The sequence below is a fragment of the Mytilus edulis genome, chromosome 3 (genome assembly GCF_963676685.1).
Source record: "Mytilus edulis chromosome 3, xbMytEdul2.2, whole genome shotgun sequence".
NCBI lineage: Eukaryota > Metazoa > Mollusca > Bivalvia > Mytilida > Mytilidae > Mytilus > Mytilus edulis.
Window position 1 is genome coordinate 47,310,674 of NC_092346.1, and position 22,480 is coordinate 47,333,153.

Below are 22,480 nucleotides of genomic sequence, written 5' to 3' on the forward strand. Positions count from 1 at the left end.
CTTCAGGAACATTGAAAGATTAAAGATCTCCTCTGTTGGGTAAACCTATCAATAATATTTACCGTTATGTTATAAACCATATATGCATACTTATGTAATTATTGATTTTCTATCGATTATGCAATTTTAAACATAGATTTTTTTAAATGCACGTATAGAAATAAAATGAGAATCACATTATATATTTTAACAACGAACACCCAATACCACTCAATGGAAGAATAACTTATCGTTAGTTCAGTATTTAAACATTTCTTGCTTACGCACAATTAACAAATACCTTGGACGAACAATTGATCATTTGTTACGATTGAATAGTGTATTCAATACCATTCTTGCACCTAAATAAATAAAGAACAAGGAAGTACACAATATCAGGTTTAAATCAATGCTACATAATTATTCTAATTAGTAATTTAGTATGATATTGTTGAATATTTGTGTATGAAATAATAAGCACCGAAAAGAAAAGAAAATTGAATTGCAACAATTTTGAAAGTAATATTTTTTTCTTTTTATTTCAAGTGTGATCTGGATTGTATATTTTCCCGGTTATATTTAGCAAGTTGTTATTCCAGTTTATTTTTGTTTTAGCGAAATATCAGTCCGATTCAATGTTGTATTTTGTACAATTTCCACAGATATTATCACACAACTTTTCCGTTCTCTCATTGGATAAACTATTGCACCACATGGAATACTTTCGAAAATCGCACTAATACATTATGGCTGACAACAAATATCTTGGTAAAACGGCACCAGATCTGGGTCGGTCTAATGTCTACGACAGTGCTGGTGACGGGAAAACATTTCATTTGAACGAAATTCCAAAATGGAGGCTTGGAAACAGTTACAGTGCAGGATTTGATTACTTTTCAAATGTCGGAGAAAACATAGCAGAAAGTGATCATGGAGTAAGTGAATCCAGAAAACAAACCGGAAGTTATAACAACAGAGCATTTGAAAAATCAACGAAGTCCCTTTCAGCAACTCAAGATACTAAAACAGCAGTATCAAGTTCAACCAGGCTTGATCAATCTGCCGACTACACAGACGATGCATCGTCAAGTTCAAGTAATGGTGGCAATCGTCAGGATGAACAGATGCTAACATGGAGGAAAATGTTACTAGACCCACTAACGGCTGGTCAGTTCCTTTCAAAACAATGGCCACGGGTAAGAAAGTATATTTTGTTTGTAATTTGGAAACAGCAGCATTTAGAATTTATAATGTTAGTGCAATTTTTTTCTTTCAATTTATTTAAACTCAGAGTGGACTGAGGTATTGAAATTTTGTCTTTCGTCCTTCGTCTTAAAATGCTTTCATATTTAGCCGAACGTTGTTTGCACGGGATGTATAAATTCGTAGCTACGTCTTGCCAGAATAGAGATAACTTCGTAGTTTCGTGTAAAGAGATTTCCATGCTCTCTGCACGTTGAGAACGATTGAAACCACTATTTGAGAGACCAGTAGATGGCTTGTTTCAATAATAAATTACTGTCCATATCCTTTAAATCCTTATTTTTAATGGCATTAAATTTTCCCGCCCGTCATCCCGGTCGGCCCCTATTACAGGACCAACTTTTTGTATCAATAATTTATGTTTTTGTTAATTTGTGTTTTATATCAACATGCATGAACTATGTGTCACTGGACGTCAAGCAAATACCAATCTATCAATAACTAAATTCATTGGCATGTAATGGTTTATTTAAGAAATAATTCTTTCATGCTATGCTCTATGCTCATCTTAACATGGGTAAGGCATTATATTTGTTAATATCTTAATACCGAGCGTTAGCGAGGTATTAAATGTTTACAAATATAATGCCTACCCATGTTAAAATGAGCATAGAGAATGGCATGATAGAATTATTTCGATTCTAATAGGAATATTTTAAACTTTTGTACTTCGAAGCGAACCTATAGTAGACACTCGAAATGTCGCCATTTTGATTTGATGAACAAAAACGTTATAGAAAAATCAGCAGTTTATCAATAAAAAAAGAACAGAAACATTTAAACTTACTTTTAAAATGTTTTTATTTAATTTCCTTGCGAGCAACACCAACAAAAATGTCCATTTGGATCTCTGGCGTTGTTCAAAATTCAACTGTTGCTGCAACTAATTGTGACGTCAATCCCGTGCAGCCCATGTTCTATTCGAAAAAGAATATGGCTTTGTACCCAAAGCTTAAGAAGAACGTCATATTGAATGCATTATAAATATACAAATTGATATTATATATACATGTATTTTTCCTTAGAAAATATATAGATACAAATGTTAGGTAAAATTGAAGTTGAAAATAAATTTCTAAGTCCGTTTTAGATATCTCTACGTGCTTCATATAAACGAAAGGAACCATACGTGGCCCCGGATGAAGAAGATGCAGATTTGGACCTTAAAAAGGAGGAAAACGATACCAAAAGACGAAGAAAGTGTACAATATCTGCAATTATATCTGGAATTTTGCTAGTAGTAATTGCGATAATACCAGTCATAGTGATTACAAGTTTGCAGAAAGACGGTAAGTCGAATCATATACAGTGGAGATCACTTCTAACCTCTCATTAAATCTGTCAGGAGAACTGTTCTAGGACAGTAAGTAGAACTGTCAGCCTGACACCTTTTAGTCAGTTCTAGCAAGAACAGTTCTAACCTAGAACTGATTTGGTCAGTTCTACCTAGAACTGATTTGGACAGTTCTACCTAGAACTGATCCTGATAGTTCTACCTAGAACTGATCCTGACAGTTCTACCCTAGAACAGTTTTAGACAGTTCTAGCTAAAACTGACCATCTTTGGTCAGTTCTACTTCTAGAACAGTTCTACGGTTAGAATTGATTTCAAATTGTACGGCTAGAATTGATTTTTATGAATTCTACGGCCAGAATTGATTTATAAATTCTACGGCTAAAATTGATTTATAAATTCTACGGCTAGAGTTGATTTATAAGTTTTAAGAATTCTTTGTCTAAATACAAAGGCTTCGGCAAAATAGCGATTAAAATCATATAGAGTTTTGCTATTTTGCCGGTTTTATTTCAGATTTTTAATCGGCAAGAGAGCATGTTTAACCCCGCCATATTCTGCATGCATGTGCCTGTTCCAAGTCAGGAGCATGTAATTCAGTGATTTTCTTTTGTTGATGTGTTACATCAATTATTTGTTTTTCTTTCAATTTGTGTACATACATTAGGCCGTTAGTATGGGGGGGGGGGGGGGGGGCATTATTATTTAAATTGTTTTACATTTGTTATTCCGGGAGTCAGGATGGCTCGTTATCACATAACAAAATTATCTGACCTCATTAACCAAATGTAATATATCTGTTTACGAGTAGTTTTCATACCTCGGACGGACCTGTTTAACCGCATCAATCTAAACTGACATTATATGCTCTTTCTTTCTGCAAATCTATATAGCTGCACAGTACTTCAGTTTTAATTTTAGGTCTAAAGGGACTGTAAATTAATAAACCAGTTACAGCAATATTGGAAAACATTTTTATTCGCATCAATTTATAGTGCCAGCATGCAGGGGCAGATCCAGTCATTTGAAAAAGGCGGGGGGGGGGGGGGGTGTCCAACCATGAATAAAGGGGGGAGGGTTCCAACTATATGCTCCCATTCAAATGCATTGGTCGTCAAAAAAAGGGGGGTTCCAACCCCTGGACCCCCTCCCCTTGATCCTCCAATGAGCATGTCCTCTTTTTATTCAAAATATTGAATCATAAACAAATATCATTAGTTTTTATACTTCAGACTGAGTCGTGTAATAAAACTGCATCAGTCAAAACTTACCATATTTGCTTTTTTTTTATGTAAATCTATATAGCTGCATAGTAATTCAGTTATAATTTTAGGTAAAGAGGGACTGTAGTATATAAATAACTGCGATATTGGAAATCAATGACCAAAATTGTTTTTTTCACATCAATTGAGAGTGCCAGCATTTCCTATTTCTATTCAAAATATCGCATCAGAAACATATATCAGTAGTTTTCATACCTCAGACTGACTCATGTAACAAAATTATTTGTCTGCATCAATCAAAACTGACCATATTTGACAGCAGCAACCAAAACTGACCATATTTGAACACATCAACCAAAACTGACCATATTTGCTCTTTTTTATGCAACTCTTATAGTCGCATAGTAAATCTGTAATATTTTTATGTAAGGATGGATTGTATAATCATGATAATACAAATGATAGAAATGTTGGAACACAATGCTACCTAATTTCGTTTGCATCAATTTAGAGTGCCAGCATATCCTCTTTTTATTCAAAATATTACAATGTCATCATAAACAAATATCAGTAGTTTTCATACCTCAGACTGACTGGTATAACAAAATTATTTGTCTGCATCAACCAAAACTGACCATATTTGCACTTTATTATGTACATGATGTCAATCTTAATAGCCGCAAAGTAAATCACTTATATTTTTATATCAGGATGGATTGTTTAACATGTTCAATATAAATGAAAGCAATATTGGAAAACAAAATTATGCTCGCATCAGTTTATATTGCCAGCATGTTCTCTTTTTAATCAAAATTTTGAATCGTAAACTAATTTCAGTAGTTTTGATATCTCAGACTGACTCATGAATATAACAAAATTATTTGTCTGCATCAACCAAAACCATGAAAACTGACCATATTTGACAGCATCAACCAAAACTGACCATATGTGACAGCATCAACCAAAACTGACCATATTTACACTTTATTATGTAAATCTTAATATATACATGTATGTATAGCCGCATAGTAAATCACTTATAGTTACATATCACGATGGATTGAATTGATAATTCAAATGACAGTAATATTGGAACACATTGGCTACAAAAAAATTTCCACATCGATTTCGAGTACCAGCAAGTCCTCTTTTTATTAAAAATATTGAATTGTAAACAAATTTCAGTATTTCGATATATCAGACTGAGTCGTTTTAACAAAATAATTTGACCACATCAACCAAAAGTTAACTTATTTACACTTTATCATGTAAATATATATGGCCTCATTGTAAACCAATAATATTTCTATGTCAGGACTGATCGTATGATAAAAATGACACTAACTTTGGAACCCAATACACCTTATCGCTAATCCTGGCTGACCCGGCCTCTTGAACTTTTGAAGCATACAACAATCACTTTTCCATTGTGGTGTCAGATATTTTGTTTTATGATGTCAAAATTTTACGGGAACCTGTGTGATATCTAGTAATGGCAGACAAGTAACGATAAGGTGTATTTATACCATATCTAAAAATCTAGCGCGCCGTTATTTCCTCTCTGTATCCATAATAAAGAACCGTCACTAAAGTGACTTTTTAAGTCAGTAGTTTGTGATGTTTGTTTTTTTAACTATTTAACGGCATCATCCAACACTCACATAACTGATTCATATACTTTATTTTAAAATAAAAAGTACATGTATGGGAAGTTCTCTTCTAGGAATAGTATACTGTTAATATAATTTGAAGAAGGCAAAGAAAAATGCATGATTTTGTTTGTAGCCGAACGTCTAGGGACAAATGTTTCATTCATGTTCAGATCGAGTATATTTTTCTGAGTTCCAGACTCCCAGATATCATTTATAATCGTTATGGATAAGTCTGGCTAAATTGACGAGATGGTGCAAATGTATATTGTTTTTTACGTTATACAACACTTTTTTCATTAATATCCCATAATTCATCCACTGTACAATTTTCGTTTGAACATTTGTTAAAACAGAATCTTAAATGAATGTAAATCCAAGGCAAACAAGGTAAATAACGATTAAAATTCCATGAATTAAATGCAGAGTTATATTTAGGAAGAGACTGTAAAAAATGGGGAACGAAGAAACATAAACAATGATGTTTCCGTATGCAATCTTATAAAAAATATTTCTCCGATGAGTTTGATAACCTTCTACATGTTTTATTCACTTCGATATTTGTACATGTATTGTTCTGCTCCTTGTGGGCACTTTGATTAGAAATAAGATATATTTGAATTTGAATTTGTAACGTTTGATCAGTAAAATATAGAAAATCTGCTATTATATAGCAAAGTAATTGGAAGTGATTTATTTCTTCTAAATTTCAAAGTGCCCTTATTGTGCACAGTGACGTCATTTAGAATTGTTCAACAGTCCTGACTGATTTAGTCAGTTCTACTGACAGTTCTACGGTTAGAACTGATTTGGATAGTTCTACCTAGAACTGATTTAGACAGTTCTACCCTAGAACTGATCCTGACAGTTCTACCTAGAATTGATTTAGTTAGTTCTACCTAGAACTGATTCTGACAGTTCTACTAAGAACAGTTCTAGGGTAGAACTGTTCTAGGTAGAACTGTTCTAGGGCAGGTTAGAATAGTTCTATGACAGATATTCTGACAGTTCTAATGAGAGGTTAGAAGTGATCTCCACTGTATGTGTATGTTCGTTTTCGTTGATGTACTGGTTGTTTCTGTATTGGCCTTGTTATAGATTATTCGAGGTTAGCTGTATTAGACCCGGGACTCAGAGAGACCTTTCGTTTTAATTTTCCTCGGAGCTAAGCATTTTTTGTGAGTTCACATTATTCCAGCAAACGATAAATATAATATTAAATAAATAAACTTTTTTAAGGAAGCTATTTTTTTAAACTTGGCTTGGTATATTTATAATGACATCGCTGATAAGAATATTCATGATATCTAAAGTTAACGATTGTATCAAATTTATTATATTTATATTTTAGAAGATTCTTCAAAACTTTATGGTGAGTAAATTAGACGAACAATGATATATCAATTTAAGGTGCGTTCGAATTATCAACCTGAGTTAACGACAAAGTCTAGAACTTTTGCCGTCTCTAGGAATATCTATATTATAAGTTTATATACGATTAACTTTTACGTAAACGTGAAGTTTCTCATTTCGATCAAAGTGAATTCAGAAAATAAAACGATACAAAATCACATCGACCGCCTTTCAAGTCTATTTTGATATTGATTCCTAAAAGGCATCCGAGCACAAACCTTATATGGTACATTGTAACATGACTCTGATTTTGAAAGAAGTAGCTTTTGTTCTAGACCAAACTACTGATCGAGTAGTTTCAATTATTGAACCAGGATCACAGGATACGCTTGTTCCTGTCTCTTGAAACTCTTAGCAAAGGTCATACATGTAGGCATAGCGTCACTTTGATTGTATGGAAGAAGGGAGATCCTTGTATGATTCATATAGCTGATTTGTTTATTTGTTTTTTTAACAAATCGTAAAAGAAACTCGAAGTTCCTTTGTTTTTGCTTACAACAAGAAAGGTAAGATAATAAAATCTGAACCTCCTTTTTTATACTACAATGCTCAAGAGTAATAAGTAGTATTCCTTACAATTAGAAAAACTAAACACATTTATAGTGGATATTGTGGCTTTTTAAATTAACTACTAAATATTCTTTGAGGTTTGATGTGCGATGTTAACACTGAAAACTATAGATACATGTAGAATATATTTATTATTTGTTTGCATATTTTATAAAAATGAAGCTCACATAAATGAGACGTGTAAAACAATGGTTTGTCTGGCTACGCTAGATGGACTTATTTTTACAAAACAAAATGGTTTGTTTACCAAATAGAGAAAAATACACTAACGTGCATGTATATACACTATAACTATGTACATTCGAAAAACAAATATGAAGTAAATACCTAGTTTCCTGCTTTTTATGAATTAAATACTAACAGTATAACCTATATACATGTGTGTTAAAACAGGTATCACAATTATATTAATATATGACGATAAGTTCCCCATCTTTCAAATTTTATTTTCAGTTAGAGTTAATATGACAGTTGAAATCAACAGGACGTTTACTCAGACTTTGATGGATCCTGGATCTCAAGATTACAAATCATTAACTGACGGGTTCTGTTATGAGGTATGTGATAAGCCAATTAAAAAACACACAGTACAATGTTTATGAAAACATAATTTGTAGAACTTATTTTTATCCCTGATCACATAGCATAGCAGTTCCTTAGAGTTGGCCTCATTTTCCTAATTCGTCATCTCTGTTCCGTCCACAACCAGATAACCGTTTTGATCCCAACTTGACGTAATTTAATCATTTTGCAATATTGTGTGATGCTCAAAATAGAAACTACAGGTTTTCTAAATAAAGTTGGAATATCAGAAGAGTACACACTTTCCATAGCTACTGTTGTTATCAAAAAATTGTTTAATTTATGTCTGGTTCAGGTTGTTTAATTTGTTGTTAGTATTTATCAACATTCTGTTCAGTATATTTGACGTTATCGTTGCAGCAAGTTTAAAAAAAACAACATCTCAATTTATGATTTGTGACCATATCGCAATTGCCTTTGTCTGTACGTTTGTTTGTCCTTCAGTGCATTTGTCCGTCAAAATACATTTTTCACAGAAACTACTAAACTGAAAGATTGAATATAAATTCAACAACGTGATTGTGAGTACTTTTCGGATACCTGTTGCTGATTCTATGAATTGTTCAATGATTATGTTGAATGACCGTTAAATATTTCCTCACACATTTATCTTTTGCTACTGAACATTAAGTTTCTTATCAAATTAGCAGCCCAATGATTATCATTTGTTACCTGTATACGGTTTTCAGATCTATTAGATATATATACTCCCGGTCCCGTTTTCAATACTTTGAGTTACGAGTTGGAACATGCTTAGCAAGACAAACTATACATCATCTTGTTTTTCCAAACAGGAAAGTCATTTCTGAAAGGAGTTTATGAAATAGTACCAGCTTTATACTGGAAGTGTGTTCGCCGATAATGTTTTCAAAAAACCGTCTGTGTATTTTAGAAAAATATTTATCAGCCATATTTAATGTTGTTTATAAATTACTTTGTGAAGAAAGAGTTTCGACCATTATAAACCAACTTATTTTCCAGTATAGATTATTTCGCGTAGAGCCATTTCTAGCCGAAACAGCTTTCTAAGTTTCTTGATGTATTTATAGAAGGAAATATCGAAGTTGAACATGTTCTCGACAATTTATATTCGCGATATTTTTCTATTCACGCAAATAAATCGTTCACAAAAATAAGTTGGTATACAAACACTATTGTCCATGTCTTGTAATTAGCTGTTACATGCAAGTCTACTATCATTGAATCATCTGAATGCCCCGCTTGTAGACATGGTGTTTTGATGTATTTATAACTAATATGTAAAACAGTTTAAAGATAAAAGTGAATTAATATTTTCACAAAATTTGAATGTTTCAAATAAAAAGGGCGACGGGAATCTATGTCACTCAGTGGTAAAAGAAGGTCTCATCAGTTTATTTGTTACCTAACCTGTTAGGTCATCAACTTTTCGAAAACGCCCGTGCATTTTATGCGTCTTCTTCCGCCTATGCAGATGTATTTGACAGGAATAAACATATTTTTTTCTAATTTCAGACCAATAATAGACAGCTTATTGTGTTTTAAATTTGTTTGTTTTGTATTTACTTCAGATAGGCAAAGTTTACACAAAAGGCTACCATGGATGTAAGGTCTCAAATTTAAAGTAAGAACATTGAACTGCACACTAACTTGTAACCTCTTGCTTAAAAATACCATTAATACAACACATATTAGCATGTTTATCTTTTGTCAACTAAATTCATATCAAATAAAATTAGTAGATATGAGTACATGTACATGTACATTTGTAAGTTTTTATACTTAAAAATATAGTAACATTCATTTTTAGTGGAAACTTGCTTTAACGTCAATTAAGCGCAAATTAAAAATGTTTGCCAGCCCCTCTTTGTTATTAATTTCAGATAACTCTGGATAATTTTCCATCCATTTCATCATTATGGGGATACAATATTTATTTATTGTCTTTTTCATAAAAGTTCAAATGGTTTATATAGTCTCTTTCGTTATTTATCACTAAAGCTTTTAACATTGGAATGAGCATTGGATAATGGGGTGGTTATGATGTTCTGTTTTTGTCAGTTTGTGCGTATGTGTATCTTGAGTGTGTTTGTGTTAGGGGTGTCACATCATACATGTATTTGTCTTTAGGTAATTAAGTAATGCAACTTTTTCAATATTAAAAAATGTGGTATGATTAACAATGAGACAACTCTCCACAAGAGACCAAAATGTCACACAAATTAACAACTATAGGTTGCATACTAGTAGTTATACTTGTTTGGCTTTATAAATATGTTGATATGAGCGTCACTTATGTAGACAAAACGCGCGTCTGGCGTACTAAATTATAATCCTGGTACCTTTGATAACTATTACCATACGGCCTTCAACAATGAGCAAAGCCCATACCGCAGAGTCAGCTATCAAAGACCCCGAAATGACAATGTAAAAAATTTAAACGAGAAAACTAACCGCCTAATTTAAAAACAATTTGTCTGCTTCATTTGAATTCAGACATACTTATATACACCATAGTAAAACAATAAATGCTTTTACAAGTAGCAGGATCAATGCTTTTGCAGGTGAGATGATTTGGACACAATTTAAAACAGTGTTTTCACGACAGCAGAATAGGACTACATATATCTATTAACACGTGTGTTGTTCCGTGAATGTTTGACCTCATATTGAAGGTTTTGTCTGAGGCAAAAGCACTGACAATGTCTATTACTAAAAAAAGTACCTTGTGAGTGAGAGGGTTAGCATCGACCTTGATTTCCCATGCAAGTCTAGCATGGTCAGTGTTCTACTTCTTTTAGTGTAACTGAATAATATTTAAAAACTGATGACAAATTCTTTATATTGGTATATAACAATTTTAAACGTTACAAATCAATAACATTATAAATATATATACCGTGACATCAACGTCTTAAATAAATCAATAACAAAAACTGAAATCTATTGAATTTATAAATTTCGTAATTATTGAAAATCAAATCAAATTACCATACGTTAGTACAGAGTATAAAACTACAAGGGAGACTAAACTCGCACAGCTTCAATTGACTTTTTCGAGTTGGAACATAGTACAAAGGAAATGTCACCCTTGCATAAAAATGACACACCAATAGAATTAATTAACTGTAAATTCGTTCTCCACCTTCAATGTAACCTAAAGTAATTAATTTATAGGATAGGGACGACTAATGCATGATTACCAACAGTGAGAAGGTTTTTCAAAACGTATTTAGAAAAATTCTCGAACTACTTGACTTTCATATCTCATAACTAACGTATTTACACAATACTATAATATAATATATTAGTTGTCATTTGCTTCTTATAGTATAAGACGAAATACAAATCGTATGCTTGTATCAACTTACCCAAATACAGATTTAACTAAAGCCTGAACATTTTGGCATTTTTTATTATTTATATCGGTGTTGGTTTTATAATATTTATCCAAATTTCCGGTTAAGATCCGACTAAATACCAATATCCCGATATCGTCAGGTCAATACGTCTATGGTTGTAAAATATTTTTTTTGTGAACCAAAGATTATATACGTCATATGAAAAAATGTAAAATCACAACAATACTGAACTCCGAGGAAAAATCAAAATGGAAAGTCCCTAATCAAATGGCAAAATCAAATGACAAAACACCATCAAACGAAAGGTCAACAACTGTCACATTCCTGATTTGGTACAGACATCTTTAAATCTTAAGAATATGTAATTTCTATTTAACCTTTAAGAATTCGTGTGTTGACATCCCTCGCACTTGCGCTATGCAGTGGTAGAAGTTATAACGGGAAGTCTGGTAGTTAAGGTCACTGCATACGGGAAAATATCGGCGAGTCTGGGAAGTCAATAACTCAATAATAAAATTGAGAATGGAAATGAGGAATGTGCCAAAGAGACAACAACCCGACCATAAAAAAAAACAACAGCAGAAGGTCACCAACAGGTCTTCAATGTAGCGAGAAATTCCCGCACCCGGAGGCGTCCTTCAACTGGCCCCTAAGTCTTTATGAAGATTTTGATAATATAAAAGATTTTATTTTGAAAAAAAAATTCACGTTCACTTCTTCAAAACTTAGCCATTCAAATATATGAAACATGTAAAACTTTTTTTTAAATTGGAAGTTCATATTACATAAAAAGTTCAAGTTACAATATATATTTCACCAATGCTCATCAGGTTGGCAAATGAAGGACCGGTCAAAATCACATGACGCGATATAAAACACGGACAATGAGGTTTTTGAAAGCTATCAGTATGATATGGATACCATATGTGTTATAGTCGGGAAATGAGAATATGTATACCATAAATTTTATTATAAAAATTAAAAAACACAAATATTGAATTTTAGAATGACGATGGTTGCATACACAATATCTAATGTAACGTACTATGAGGGAGAATATACAACAGTTTTCCACATTTTATTCAAAACATTATTTCAATTATTTGTAGAAACGGAAGTATTATCGTTAATTACATCATTTATTTTACTGGTATTCCCGTAACGGATGCTTCAAATGAGTCTGAGATGACCCTAAATAATTATCTGAATGAGTCGTCATCACATTTGGGACCCTTTGTAATAAGCCCACCAATAGTTGTATATTCCGTGTCAGTTGAAAGCTTCACAACCCCACCTATAGTGCAAGGAGAAACTGCTCCTAATTCTGTATCATCATCGTTAGATCTCAGCTTACTTGACACTTCAGGAATTATGTCAACACTAGGGTCAACTTCTCTACAGTCACAAATAATGTCGTCTTCAATAACTGATTATTTATACACGATGGAAACAACAATGCAGTTCACTGAATCTTTACAATCAGAACAACAAACAACTAAGAACAGTTTTTCATCGCCATTGGAGACATCTAACTTCGCCTCTATTTCTACAACTGTTCCTATTTCTCAGACGGAATCTGTGACGCTAATCGAATCATCCATGCATACATTGATACTGTCATCAAAACCTTCACTGTCAATCGACAAGAATCAATTATTGACGACGACGAGTGAGTATTTAGAATCGGAATCGAATTTCTTTGAACTTTCGACTTCTAATTCTTTTGGATATACTCCAACAGATGCGCTGTCTATTGGAGTCTCTTTAATTTCTGATACGTCAGTAGATATCACAACGGTGATTGAAATGACAATGACTTCCTCCGTGTTATCAAGGCAAACTGACAATATGCAAACCTCTTCACCAACTGACCAGACGACGAACTTAGAAACAACAGTAACACCAGCAGATGCTACTTTATCAACTGCCACTACTCTTTTAACAGATGAATCAACAACAACCACTGAAATTTCACAAACAACGGAGGAGAATATATTTGAAACGAATTCGCCAGACAACACAACAACACTATCAATGACAACAAACACTACTGAAAAAGAAACACTAATTTCCGAAACTTATCAAACATCAGGACAAACAAAAACATATTCCATAACATCTACACCGGAAAGTAATTCTATATCGGATATCGTCTCATCAACAGAAGCAATGTCGGCTACGTCATTAACATCTACAACAACACCGAATACATCAGTATCGGGTGGAAGTACGCAAGTATCAACTGGAGCCGAGACAGAAATTACAACACCATCGACCATAGAAACAACATTAGATAATACTAAATCAACGTACAACGAAAATTCATCAATAACATCATTATCAACAGAAGAAGAAACTTCATCATTTACAACCGTAACGATGGACGGAAGTACAACAGACAAAACAACACCGACACCTACTGCCTTTTCCACTGAACAGTCGACAACAGAAAACACTACTATGGAAACAACTGATTTGTCATCAACTGAACAAACAAGTTCAAGTACAGAAAGTCAATCTTTCGGTAAGCTATATCGAGTAATATATTTTTCTCAAAATTATAAGTCACACCTGACAAAAGATTAGGTATAATGTAGACTTATTTTTTCCCTCTTAATTTGCCTTTAGTTAAAAAGTTCTTTAAAAAGTCCCACCGACTGATATGTTTTTTTGGGGATTTTATCCAAAATCGAAAAACGTTTAGTTACTTCTCTTCTTGGCTATAGTTCGTTTGATATTTTGAGTCATTACGAAGAATCTCTGATCACCTAAGCATTTTTGTTGTGTTTCTGTTTTTCAGTCAATAGGGCACTATGTAGTGTTTTCTGTATTGTTGTTTGCTGTTTATTCAGTTTACATTTTTTAACCATGACATTGCCAGTGTCTTTTCGAGTTTTGGGTTTGTGTACCTCTTCGTGATTTTTTACCCAACTTCTTATTTCATCTGAATATACGATTTTGTTTATTTGAAACGATTTACCTTTTTTTATATTAATTCATCCCTTTTAACACTTTTATCAGATAAAACGTTAACTAATTACTTTCGAGTGGAATGATAATGATTTTCTCTTTTCCTTTAAAAATGTTTGCGAAGTATTTTGTTTTTTGTTTCAGATTCAAAGTTTTAATTATATCTTAGCACATTTTTATATCTGCATATATTTTATATATAATTGAAGATCACTTGCGTGCATGTTGCATCAATTTAAAACGAAAGCATTCATTACTAGTATCAATTGCTGTACATATATTTTCTAAATATATTGAGATTTGTTATAAATCAGTAATCTAGAATTTCATTAAATACATGGATGTAGAATGATGAACGAAAATAATATAATGGACGAATAAGTTAGAAATGTAAAGTGACCCATATAGTTTAACTTGTTTGTTGTATATGCAGATTTAAATAGTGTACTAAGAGGCTTTTTTCGGCTTTCGTGTTTTGTCTTACCTTTGTCTAAACCACTTTTAAAAATGAAAATGTTCCGCGTCTTTTGAAAGATATAGTTGTTCCAAATATTTCCAAAATACATTTAATCGTTAATAATGAGTGTACATTTACTTCATATAATGTGAAAGTGTCCGAACCGACGGCGAATTATTATACTAAACAATTACAGATTAATTTTCTTTTTAAGTGAGATTAACAACTACGACATGTTATGAAATATAAAATAATAGATTTAACATGAATGTAACATCTTAATTTGGCAGACAAGATGACAATTTATACTAATTATTTGTCATCATAGAAAATAGTATTTTCTTTCCCAGTTTCAAATTTCTTTTATTTTTTAGTTCTTTCTTGCACTAATATAACAGCAAATCTTCATTCGGGGCCAGAAATAATGACATGCACCATTGGCAGTGCATACGACTACAATCAAATTGGAATCTTACGAGGAAATATCAGCCATCCATTATTGGCGATGAGGGTATTTAGAAATGGATCAACAGAAGTTAACATTGGTCATCCAGATGTCACTGTGTATTTCGATAAAAGCACACAACTAACACTGACGTTCAGAAATATTTCCGATGAAATATTCGGAACCTACGATATACTACTTTTAAATAGCTCAGGTGATCCAATTGCTGAAACGCAAGGGATTTTGTCAATATTAATACATGGTAAGTTAAACTTTCATAAATGTGACCTATTGAACTACACTATTTACCGGATTTTATATCTCATAAGCAACACGACGGGTGCCACATGTGGAGTAGGATCTGCTTACCCTTCCGGAGCACCTGAGATCACCCCTAGTTTTTGGTGGGGTTTGTGTTGTTTATTCTTTAGTTTTCTATGTTGTGTCGTGTGTACTATTGTTTGTCTGTTTGTCCTTTTCATTTTTGGCCATGGCGTTGTCAGTTTGTTTCCGATTTATGAGTTTGGCTGTCCCTCTTGTATCTTTCGTCCCTCTTTTAAATGTATAATCAACATATATGGTGGTAACACACATCAACTCTTCTTTGCTTATCATCGAATTTCAATTTAAAAAAAAAACCTGTGTATGTAAATAAAGATGAAAAACTTGACTGCACTGTCATTTGTGTATTTTGAACACGTGAAAACATGTTGCATAGTTTCAAAAATTTATTGTTCAATTTAAGTATGACAAATCTGAACAACTGAACAGTACAAGGACACCATAAATGTACAATATAAATAGCTAACTCTTTTCTAAAAGTCTGAACAATTTAGAGATAATCTTTTTGCTATCTTAAATGATTTTATTCAGCTTTTCAAATAAAATTGGTTATCTTATGATAAATATTACCTTATTATTGACTTACAAACATGTTTCATAAGACTGTAGTTGTTTTACCAACAAATTACAGTGAGTTGACTGTTAGTGTTGCTCTCCACCAATTGCAACTCATTCAAAATTTTGACGAAATTGCAATTTGTTTTATTAAACCAAATTGTTCAACTGGTCAGAAAATTGAACAAATTGATCAGTCAAAATGTGAAAGTGCAAGGTGATAAAATAAAATATACTTACAATCCTATAAGACTTTAACTCCACTTTAATGATGTTGTGACAAAAATTAGTTTATCAGTTTGTATAGTTATATTATATTCATTTCCATGCTGAAGGGGAACTGTTTATTTTGAATTGCTATTAAATTGTCCAAACTAAGCTTTCATATAGTTTTTCTTTCTAAAAGTATTCTATATTTATAAGAATCAGATATCATTTTAAATAAAACATCATATATTCAGTAAAATATGTGTGAAATAACAATATGCTATTGATAAATTTTCAGGGGAGATAACCTAAAATATTATTCTTTTGAATAAAGACTTTTTGAAAGAAAAGTTATTATCTCTCCCATGGAAACTTCCTACAAACATATGTTGCAATTTTACACATATTTTACTGAATATGAAATGTTTTAATTCACATAATGTCTGATTCTTATAAATACTAGATTACACCCGTGATATCGCAGGTCCGTGACTGAATTAAAGTATATAACTTTGCGCAAGCCTTATTTTAGTATTAGTATTGTCATTTGATAAAGTCATGCCGATTATAAGATACACAGTTTTCTCCGCTTTCAAATCTTTCTGTTTGAACCCGTCGAACTGGAACTTATCAATTATTGATAATATTAATTATTTGGAAAACAAAAGGTCCTGGAATGGAGTACTTTTTAATCAACAGCATTGTCCTATATTAGTCATAAATAAAGTTGAATTCTTTGATTCGCTGTTTTACGTCATGCCCGTTAACATATTGAAAACTGTACCTATACGCCTTATTTTAGTCCAAATTTTTAGTATTCGTACTGTTATCTTAGAAAGTCTAACTGATTAAAATACTACAATAGGTAACAATTTGACAATTAAGTAGTGTCAACCCTGTGATTATGACCCGTGTAATACTATATAACATATTAATCCTGAATACACCGTTTGGTGTTGCGCCTGTCAGATGCGGAACGTACAGATAAGGTAATAGGTAACAGGTGAATATACTATTGGTATCGGTATCGGACTCGACCCGGAACTTCTTAATTATTGGCAATATTAATTATGTGGAAAACAAAAGGGCCTGGAGTGGTGTAATTTTTAATCTACACCTTTGTACTATATTAGTTATATATAAAGTTGAATTTTTTTATTCGTCGTTTTTACGTGATGGCGGCTGACAAGTTGGACCTCGTTATTTTAGTATTATAGATAGAATACTGATCAATACTTTTAGAAAGAAAAACTATATGAAAGCTTAGTTTGGACAATTTAATAGCAATTCAAAAAAGTATTCTATATTTATAAGAATCAGACATTATGTGAATTAAAACATTTCATATTCAGTAAAATATGTGTAAAATTGCAATATATGTTTGTAGGGAGTTTCCATGGGGGAGATAATAACTTTTCTTTCAAAAAGTCTTTATTCAAAAGAATAATATTTTAGGTTATCTCCCCTGAAAATTTATCAATAGCATATTGTTATTTCACACATATTTTACTGAATATATGATGTTTTATTTAAAATGATATCTGATTCTTATAAATATAGAATACTTTTAGAAAGAAAAACTATATGAAAGCTTAGTTTGGACAATTTAATAGCAATTCAAAATAAACAGTTCCCCTTCAGCATGGAAATGAATATAATATAACTATACAAACTGATAAACTAATTTTGTCACAACATCATTAAAGTGGAGTTAAAGTCTTATAGGATTGTAAGTATGTTTAATTTTATCACCTTGCACTTTCATGACTTGCCTGTGGTTTTCTAGTTGGTTCAAATTTCTGACCAGTTGAACAATTTGATTTTAAAAAACAAATTGCAATTTGGTCAAAATATTGAATGAGTTGCAATTGGTGGAGAGCAACACTAACAGTCAACTCACTGTAAATGAATCACTAAACATGTATACTTTCAATAATTGTTTTCTTAGCAGCTCGGGTATTTTTAAGCATAAAAATAAAATGTGTACAGAAATTATGGTGGCAATCACTTTTCCAAATTCTCATAGATTAATTATTCTATAGCTATTCAACTTTCTTTACAGAGTTATCATGCACTAATATCTCGGATGCTGAACTTTATTTTGGACCGTTTGCAATGATATGCATGATACCTAAATTTGAAATCTTTGACTATATAGGATTTTATCATGAAGGTGGTTTGAATAATTCTTTGTATGGAATCTTGCTGAATAAGGATGGATCAATATATAAAACTTATGAGAACAATAGTGATATTAAGATTGATTTTCAAACTACATCATCGATATTCAAGCTGATGATAACATTCAAAAATGTGTCATGTGCAATGGATGGAATTTATAGCATTGCACTTTTAAGACACGTTTCAAATAATTTAGATGAGATTATAACAAGCGCTACTGGACATCTACAAGTGACACGTAAGTACAAGTTACATACATGTATTTTTTGTTAGTTTTTCGCAACACAGTACAATTAGTAGTTTAAACCATACACATTGTAACGATATTTTTCGAATGCTATGTTTACTGCGAATTAATTTTAATATTGTTCAACCTAAACATCGCACAGTTCACTTTAGTTTTAACAGTATTTACTATTGAAAACTATTACAAAATAATAGTAAAATGTATTGTTTTCGAAATCCTTGTTTTATAGCTAGCTAAAACACTCACTTGTATGACAGTCGCATTGAATTATATTACATTGACAACGATGTGTGAACGAAACCAGCGGACTTAATAATACCAATTCAACACTATAACTAGATCATTGAATATTGTTTTTATTTGTATTAATATCGATAAATTAAAAGCAAACTAAATATTGTTATAAACATATACACATTCATGGATCTACAATCTGTCGATACTTATATCTTGGAATTTCACAACGTCATTTTTTTCTTTTGCTGTTGATAGCGTCTTCAATCTAAATCTATTGAATGTTGAATGTGTACTGATTGATAAATTAGTCTTAGAGGCATATATATGTCAAAAATAACATTACTGTTAATATTTCTATTATGTTTGCCTTTACTGCAAAATTATGAGCCGTTGACATCCTTGTTTTGTATGTTTCACATTTTGTGAAACAAGGGTATTTCATACGGTACTAGAACACAACCGCGAAATCGCGGGCATTCAGAGCGTTGTTTAAAGTATGTAAAGTGTTGTTGGAAGAATTTTGTGAAATATTGAATGACTGGAGAATTTCAGCAAAATTATCATAAATCATAGGTTATTGCATGGGACAGGAAAATGTTTTTTTTAGTCCCTCCTCCTTTATTTCCAAAATTCCCAATGTGTGGTTTTCTATCAATTTCAATATGAATATACATTTAGTATGTTATGAACATTTAAGTAAGGAGCCTGTACTTCAGTGGTTGTCGTTTGTTTATGCGTTACATATTTGTTTTTCGTTCATTTTTTGTACATAAATAAGGCCGCTAGTTTTCTCGTTTGAATTGTTTTACATTTTCATTTCGGTGCCTTTTAAAGCTGAGTATGCGGTATGGTCTTTGCTCGTTGTTGACGGCCGTAAGATGACCTATAGTTGTTAATTTCTGTGTCATTTTGGTCTCTTGTGGAGAGTTGTCAACATGGCAATCATACCACATCTTTTTTTTTTTGTAATCAATAAATTTTGTAAAAGATTTAATGACTGGAGAATTTCAGAAAAGGTATCAAAAGTGCACATGAATAATTTTAGCGCTCATCTGTATATTATGAACATTCACTATATAAATAAAGTGTATTTACTTTCAATTCTAAGTTTTCTAATCGATCCATGGTGGTCATTGATATAGTATACAGACCCTCTCTATTTAATAAACTCTGTGACCACCGTGGATAGTAAACTTGAAAATTATAGCAGATAGAATTCTGAAAATACACTTTATTCGTAGTATATGTATGTTCAAAGTATACAGAAAAACGCAATCCGGTATAATCTGACTTAAAATTTTGTCAAATGACGGGACAATATCCGGATGCCCTTTTTCTCGATTTTCTCCCAAAATAACTCAATCTGAATAATCATATGAATGGATGACAAATGCGACTATGCACTGTACCTATAGGACACAGAGGCGTGTTGATTAATTTATTGTGGAAAGAAGAGAAGCGATACCCAAAATGAGGTCTTCTCGTTTAATAGTATAGATGTGTTTTGCTTATTGTTGTAAGCAATAGGTTGACCTATATAATCGCTTGTATATTATATTTCTTTCAAACAAGCCTTCAAGTATTATAGATAACGTTTGATACCTACGGCTATATACATATTTTAGAAGGTACTTCCTTATCAGTGTACAATTATATCACATAAATTTGTTAAACGTAAGAAACCTCTTATGATCTATATTGACTAAATGATTTGATAGTTCAACCAATATTTCATCATAAGTTATTACCAAATAATCAAAAGAATGTCTTCTCAGGCGTCAAAGTCGTTCGTAATTGGTGTTTCCTTTTTACGAAATTCTATCTTTATATTTGTAGGTCAACATGCAAAGCCAACCCTTACTTTAAATGCAGATCAGGTTATCGATTTGATATTCCCGACAAATTTTTACCGTGATACTGGGTTTCATACATGTGAAGGTGGTGTCGGCTATCCAACTCCTAGTACACTGATGATAGATATAATGTACACTAATGGAACACGTTTTCAACAGATACCAGATGGCCATATTTATCGCAATGCTAGCAGAACTTTTGGAGAATGCCAAACAGTGGAATCTCTAAAGTTTGCTATCAAATTCACGGAAGAAATGGACGGTGCAAAACTAAGGTGCAGTGTTGATGATAGTTCTGATGACTACACATCAAGTGAAAATCTCACCTTAATTCCAAGTACGTTTACATTTTTATGTAAATATAGTTCAAAATAACTAAGAAGGTTTGCCAAAACGTTGGAGTAAAATAAAAGTTAATAAACATAGTTAAAGCATTAGGGATGAATTAGCACATATTAATACTGTTCACCAAATGCACAAATTAAATGCTCTAATCTTTTTTTTCTTTTTTTTCTACATATTATCACATTTTCAAAAGCATTAAAATTTATCGTGGTAATTATCTATTCTGATTCTTCCGTTTTCTAAGTAGAAGCATAATGTATAAAGAAAAGTACATGCTGCCATTTACACGTTTATAGTACGTACTTGATTTTTAAATGATGTATGAAGTGGGCATTGTACATTATGTCCTTATACGTACATGTTTATGTATATGCCTGTCCTAAGTCAAGCGCCTGTAATTCAAAGGTTGTCGTGTGTTTATGTGTTACATATTTGGTTTTCGTTCATTTTTTTTATACAAATAAGGCCGTTTATTTTCTCGTTTGAATTGTTTTACATTGTCATATCGAGGCCTTTTATAGCTGACTATGCGGTATGGATTTTATCTCATAATCGAAGGCCGTACGGTGACCTATAGTTGTTAATGTCTGCGTCATTTTTCTTGTGGACACTTGTCTCATTGGAAATCATACCACATTTTCTTTTTATATGTAAAAAAAATAACGTTTGATCATTAATGAAAATGTTTAGATATTTAACTGTCTCGAGTATTTAGTATTACAAATATGCTTAGACTTACATAGAAGTTATGATGTCTTTTTTTACCTAGAAAAATAATAATTTTCCCTTCTAACATGTCTAATAAATCTGTGAAATCTTTTTGTAAAAATGTATTACATTAATTGAATGTTTATTTTCTCGTATCATTCGTATCAAATAAATTAGACTGTCCAAAAAATTTGAACCATTTTCTGTAGTATTACAAATATGCTTAGACTTACATAGAAGTTATGATGTCTTTTTTTACCTAGAAAAATAATAATTTTCCCTTCTAACATGTCTAATAAATCTGTGAAATCTTTTTGTAAAAATGTATTACATTAATTGAATGTTTATTTTCTCGTATCATTCGTATCAAATAAATTAGACTGTCCAAAAAATTTGAACCATTTTCTGTATGTTCTAATATATACATCGCTCACGCATACTGATTTATAAGAAGATTATAAATTTCCTAACACCGTAACAATAGTCAAATGCAGAATTGCTCAGAAATAGTCACGCAAATATTAAAAATAACTTTCTTATACATTTGAATTTGTTCCAATTTTCAATTGATCGATAAAGAGAAAAATAAAAAAGAAATAAAAACTTGTTTCCAGCTAGT

The 22,480-nt window shown here is 31.8% G+C and overlaps 1 protein-coding gene across 2 annotated transcripts in view; it reads left to right on the forward strand.

The window, feature by feature from the left end:
• The first annotated feature begins 344 nt into the window (after positions 1–344).
• The window catches only part of LOC139516681 (serine-rich adhesin for platelets-like), a 39,810-nt gene continuing 17,674 nt past the window's right edge, over positions 345–22,480 (forward strand). Inside the window, exons 1-9 of one of the 2 annotated variants that reach the window (XM_071306907.1) lie at positions 345–1,175; positions 2,333–2,531; positions 6,760–6,780; positions 7,845–7,948; positions 9,524–9,576; positions 12,424–13,838; positions 15,116–15,448; positions 18,353–18,709; positions 20,792–21,145. In XM_071306907.1, coding sequence (XP_071163008.1) covers positions 726–1,175; positions 2,333–2,531; positions 6,760–6,780; positions 7,845–7,948; positions 9,524–9,576; positions 12,424–13,838; positions 15,116–15,448; positions 18,353–18,709; positions 20,792–21,145 — 3,286 coding nt within the window. In that variant the 5' untranslated portion in view covers positions 345–725. The remainder of the gene's footprint in view (positions 1,176–2,332; positions 2,532–6,759; positions 6,781–7,844; positions 7,949–9,523; positions 9,577–12,423; positions 13,839–15,115; positions 15,449–18,352; positions 18,710–20,791; positions 21,146–22,480) is intronic. The other variant, XM_071306908.1, reaches the window with a different exon arrangement.